The sequence below is a fragment of the Cucurbita moschata genome, unplaced genomic scaffold (genome assembly GCF_002738365.1).
Source record: "Cucurbita moschata cultivar Rifu unplaced genomic scaffold, Cmos_1.0 Cmo_Scf00050, whole genome shotgun sequence".
In the NCBI taxonomy this organism is placed as follows: domain Eukaryota; kingdom Viridiplantae; phylum Streptophyta; class Magnoliopsida; order Cucurbitales; family Cucurbitaceae; genus Cucurbita; species Cucurbita moschata.
Genome location: NW_019268566.1, coordinates 134,322 through 140,401, shown reverse-complemented (window position 1 = coordinate 140,401; position 6,080 = coordinate 134,322). Strand labels below are relative to the sequence as shown.

General features: G+C 34.4%; 1 protein-coding gene across 3 annotated transcripts in view; it reads left to right on the top strand.

Moving 5' to 3' along the window:
- LOC111435647 (nuclear pore complex protein NUP160) overlaps positions 1-6,080 on the top strand; it is a 30,927-nt gene that overhangs the window by 2,325 nt on the left and 22,522 nt on the right. For all 3 annotated transcript variants that reach the window (XR_002709103.1, XR_002709102.1, XM_023073088.1), the window contains exon 5: positions 5,084-5,241. Coding sequence is in view for 1 of the 3 variants with exons in the window: in XM_023073088.1 (XP_022928856.1) it covers positions 5,084-5,241 (158 nt within the window). In the remaining 2 variants the exon portion in view is untranslated. The remainder of the gene's footprint in view (positions 1-5,083; positions 5,242-6,080) is intronic.

The window sequence follows — 6,080 nt, the reverse complement described above, 5'->3', positions numbered from 1 at the left end:
GGGGGGGGGGGGGGGGGGGGGGGGGGGAAATTTAAAAAGTTTTAAAGAATTGATAAATTGATTTTTGAAATATATTATTAAACAAATAATGGTATGATACCCTTGGAGGGGAAAGCCATGGTTGATGATGATCCTATCTTGAGTACTAAGGGACCTGAGGATGTTAAAAAACAATTATATTAAAAATGTAGTTAGGTGGGTTTGTCTTGATGTGATTATGATTCAAGAATCTAAATTAAGAAACATGGAAAAACTGATTTTGAGTTTTACATATATCATGTAGGAAAAGGTCGAGGTCATTGAAAGATCAGGTGGTTTGGTCATTCTTTAGATGAGAGAAAGGTAAAAGTAGTGGAAGTACTAAAGGGAGTGTACTCTTTGAGTTAACAAAAAGGAGTTCTCTCTCTTCCTCAAAGGTTGGTGATGCAAGGTGGTACAATTGTTTGGATTACAAAATTGTATGGGCAATACAAATGTAAGGAGGATTTTTTTTGATAAAGTATATTAGGAGGAATTAATGACTCTTCTTGAGTATTTGACTAGAGCTTGATGTATACAAGATCTTAATATTTGTAGATGGTCATATGAAAAATATATATGTGATTATGATTCAAGTATTCGGATTATGGAATATGGAAAGGCTAATTTGGAGTTTTACAAATATCATGGAAAGGTAGAGGTCATTTGCAAATCAGGTGGTTTGTTCATGCTTTGGATGAGGTAAAGGTAAAAGTAGTGGAAGTACTAAAAGGAGTGTACTCTTTGAGTTAATAAAAAGGAGTGCTCTCTCTTCCCCAAAGGTTGGTGATGCAAGGTGGTACAATTGTTTGGATTACAAAATTGTATGGGCAATACAATTGTAAGGAGGAATTTTTTTGATAAAGTATATTAGGAGGAATTAATGACTCTTATTGAGTATTTGATTGAAGCTTGATGTATAGGGGGAGATCTTAATGTTTGTAGGTGGTCATATGAAAAATCTAGATGTCATTTAAGTATCCGGATTATGGGACATGAAAAAACTAATTTGGAGTTTTACTTATATCATGTAGGAAAAGGTAGAAGGAATTAATGACTCTTCTTGGGTATTTGACTGGAGCTTGATTTATAAAGGGAGATCTTAATGTTTGTAGATGGTCATGAAAAATGTAGATGTGATTATGATTCAAGTATAGGAACATGGAAAGATTGATTTGGAGTTTTGCAAATATCATGTAGGAAAAGGTAGAGGTCATTGGAAGATTAGGTGGTTTGTTATTCTTTGGATTAGTGAAAGGTATACGTAGATGAAGTACTGTAAGGAGTGTATTCTTCGAGTTAATAGAAAGAAGTGCTCTCTCTTCCCCAAAGGTTGGTGATGGGAGGTGGTACAATTGTGTGGATTACAAAATAGTATCGACGATACAAATATAAGGCCGATTTTTTTTGATGAAGTATATAAGGAGGAATTAATGACTCTTCCTGAGTATTTGACTAGAGCTTGATGTATACAGGAAGATCTTAATATTTGTAGATGGTCATATGAAAAATATATATGTGATATAATTCAAGTATTCGATTACAGAACATGGAAAAACTTATTTGGAGTTTTTCATATATCATGTAGAAAAAGGTCGAAGTCATTAGTAGATCAGGCGATTTGTTCATTCTTTAGATGAGAGGAAGGTAAAAGTAGTGGAAGTACTAAAAGAGTGTACTCTTTGAGTTAATAAAAAGGAGTACTCTCTTCCCAAAGGTGGGGATGGTAGGTGGTATGATTGTGTGGATACAAAATTGTATGTGCAATACAAATATAAGGTGGATTTTTTTTTTTTTTCTGATAAAAGTGTACAAGGAGGAATTAACAACTCCTCTTAGGTATTTGGCTTGAGCTTGATGTATAGGGGGAAATTTTAATGTTCGCAGATGGTCATATGAAAAATCTAGATGTGATTATGATTCAAGTATTTGGATCAAAGAACATGGAAATTGATTTGGATTTTTACATATATGATGTAGGAAAAGGTAAAGGTCATTGGAAGATGAGGTGGTTTGTTCACTTTTTTGTTGATAAAAGGTAAAAGTAGTGGAAGTACTAAAAGGAGTGCATTCTTTGTGTACATAAAAAGGAGTTGTCTCTCTTCCCCCAAAATGTTGATGATGGGAACTTTGACGATTGTGTGGATTATAAAGTTATAGGCAATACAAATATACGAAGGATTTGTTTTAATAAAGCATATAAGTAGGAATTAATGACTCTTCTTGGGTATTTGATTGGAGCCTTATGTACATGGAGATATCTTATTATTTGTGAATAGTCATATGAAAAATCTAGATGTGATTATGATTCAAATATACGGATTAAGGAATGTGTAAAAATTGATTTGGAGTTTTACATATATCATGTAAGTAAAGGTAGAGGTCATTGGAAGATCTGTTGGTTTGTTTATTTTTTGGATGAGAGAAAGCTTAAAGTAGTGGAAGTACTAAAGAAGTGTAATTTTTGAGTTAATAAAAAGGAGGGCTCTCTCTTCCCCAAAGGTTGGTGATGGGAGGTGGTACAACTCTGTGGATTACAATTTATAGGGCAGGGCAATACAAATATAAAGGGTTTTTTTTTTTTTTGATAAAGTATATAAGGAAGAGTTAATGACTCTACTTGGGTATTTGACTGGAGCTTGATGTATAAGGGGACATAAGGTTTGTAGATGGTCATATGAAGAATCTAGATGTGATTATGATTCAAGTATGCAGATTAAGGAACATGGAAAAATTGATTTGGAGCTTTACAAATATCATGTTGGAAAAGGGTAGAGGCTATTGGAAGATCAGGTAGTTTTGTTTATTTGTTGGATGAGTGAACGGTAAAAGTAGTGGAAGTATGAAAATGAGTGTACTCATCGAGTTAATCAAAAGAAGTGCTCTCTCTTCCCTGAAAGCAATAATTTACGAAGGATAAATAAGCGAATGTATGGATTACAAAACTTTTCATTGAAATAATGAAAAGAGAGTAATGCTCAAAGGATACAAACTCGGTAGAGGAGTGAAATAAAGTAGTAAAGAAAGCAATAGTTTACAAAGGATAAATAAAGTACTTCAGTTTTGATCAGTATCCTGGAGAGAGAAATCAATAAAAACATCAGTAAGAGAACACCGAAGAGAGGCTTTACGCTGAGCAGATTCATGGAAAATCTAGGAGCTGAACTTCTCTGAAAAAATCTGCCAATTTATTTCCTGCCATACCTTCGCAAGCAAAGCTTTGACAATTTTTATCCATAGCAAATGAGGATGCAGGAGTAAAGAAGGGCAAGGTAGAAGCTGAAGAACATTATCTTTGGCATTTGAAGAGAAAACCAATGCATCGAAGGAGCTGAATAACCTGAACCAGCAAGCTTTAGAGTAGCAGTAAAAAAAATAAGTGATTGAGAGACTCTCAAACCGAGCCATAGAGGAAACAAATAGATGGTTGAAGACAAGTCTATTGGACACATCAAAATCCAAGTAAGAATGTTGATTCTTTTTGGGCTTTTTATCTTCCAAATAGATGGGAAGAAAAACTTGGCCAGTGGAGGAGAGGCTTTTAACTTGTTTGATAAGGACTTAACCGAAAATGAACCCGAGGCCTCAAGAGACCATTTTCTACAATCTGCACAATAATGATTGAAATGACAGAAAGAGCTTCGGTGAGATTATTAAAATTTGAAATCTTAACCTCCTTAAGCAATCTTCAAAAAGTTTCCTAGCAAAACACAAATAGTTCCAAAATTCTGAAATAGAGCCATTTCAAAGAGAGGAGATGCTGAATAGACAAGGAAATCTGTCCTTTGGGGAAGAAATTCTTATCCAATTGATCATGCCAAACTGAGATTCTTTCACCATTCCCTACAGAAAAGGGAGCATAGATTTCCACTGATTTCCAAGTTCTAGAAATACTATTCTATGAACTTTGCAAACTAGAATTCGATCTTCCAATAGTATGCCAACCAAAAACATTTGACCATAGAGAATGGGCTCAGAAATCACCTTCTTTCATAGAGAATGGGCTCATTAAAAGAGTGGCAATCCCATTTAACAATCGAAGCCAGGTTTCTGTTCATCAGGCCTCCTATGTCCAAGCCACCTTCACTTGGAGAATTAGTAATTATCTTCCATCTAGCAAGATGAGTAATCTTCCCTCCACTACTCCCGCCCCAAAAGAAATTCTGCATGGATCTTTCAAGTTCCAAACATATGCCGGAGAGAATGAGGAAAATAGACATAATATAAGGGAAAATTAGAAAGCACCGACTTGCAAAGTCTATTCTTTGAGCTGAAATCTTACAACTTAGCTGAGCTGAAATCAAATGCAGCTTAGAATCCTCTACATTAATTTTTTGTAAATATTTTCTATTAGGGCATTTAAAACTTTGCTAGTCCATAGAATAATTAATGGGGAAAGAGGACTCCCTTGCCTAATTCCTATGGTACAATAACTCTACCTCAGGGCCGTCCATTAATGAATATACAAAATTTGGGGTTTCGAACACACCCACTAATCAATTGAATCCATTTTTGAGTCAAACCGTCTTAGCATAAAAACCTGTTCAAGAAAATCCCAATCAACCAGGTCAAAGTCCTTTCAATCTCCAGCTTTAAAACCCAACCCTTTTTTTCTTTAGTCTATATTCTTCCACAATTTTGTTAGTAATGAGAATGGGGTCAAGGATTTGTCTTCCTTCAATGAAAGCACTTGGGAGACTGAGATAATTGAGGGCATAATTGTGAAACCTTGAATTGAACTATTTGGTTGGCTCATTTATCTATTCAACCTTTCTTTCCTTCATTCTTTTTTTCGTAAGAACAAAATTTGAACAGGTTTTTTGTTTTCTTTATTCATGGTGCTAAAGTTGTTAAATTTATTGCATTTATTTGAAGAAAATATGAAAAGTTCACTTGAAGTTGTTTATATTGCAGAATTAATTTATAGTGCTGTATTTTATAGTTCAATCTTTTTTTTTATTATCTAAGTTTCTTTTAAAAAACTGATAGCTTGGCTTCCCATAAAAAAATGATGGCTTGACTTCTCATAAAAAAAAAAAAAGAATGATAGCTTGGTTTCGTGCAGGGTCAAGTTGGCAGGAGCTGTGCATGATATGGTAATATCTGAGGTCTGTGGAAGACAGTTTCTGTTTGTTCTTCATTCTGACGGAGTCTTACGAGTGTGGGATCTTTCATGTCACAGTAGGGTACTCAATCACTCCATGAATATTGCAACTATGGCAGGTACTTTTATTACCCAAAATAACCTTAGAGTAATATGTTTTGCTTATCTCTCGTGGACGAATACATAAATGATTTGCATCCACAATAGGTATCGAGATGGATAAAGAATGAATGGACAAGTATAGCTTCCTTAGATATATGACCTCTCTTAGTTGCTAGACATCCCTAAACTCCTAACAATAAAACATACGCACATTCAAGCCCAACATAATTGAGAGATTGAACACAAGTGGGAAGACAATAGATCAAGAGGAGGTACTGCCAATCCAATGATCTTCCCGGAACTTGACATGATTATACTTCCCAACTGAATACTTGATAGAAATTTGGCAAGCAATTAGAAGTAGCCTTCCATGGATATTAGATGGTTGCATGAGAAACTGCAACCATGTGTAACTAATGGAGAAAGCACATGTTTATTAATAATAATTTGATGTTAAAGTTTGTCAGGTTCTAGTGGAAAACACCGTATACATTTGGGTAGAAGTGCAATGTTCCTGGAAGCAACATTTTCAATCATTCGACATCCCTTGTTAACGAGAGGGTATTAATTAATCGTAGGTGATATGAAAAGGGACAAATGAAATTTCTTCCTCCGGTGACTTTGTGGAGTATGTGGATCTAGTATTAACCCATTTCAAACGGTCATTTAAAAGTAGTGTTGTTAGACTTATATGATACATGAGTTATACTATGGGAATTGAAATGGAAGGGAGCTCCCCGATAATGAACTTGCTTTAGAATCGAAGATTGAATGATCAGTGAATTTCCAAAATTTGATTTGATTTGATTTTTTTTTTTTTTTTTTTTTTTTTTTTTTTTTTTTTTTTTTTTTTTTT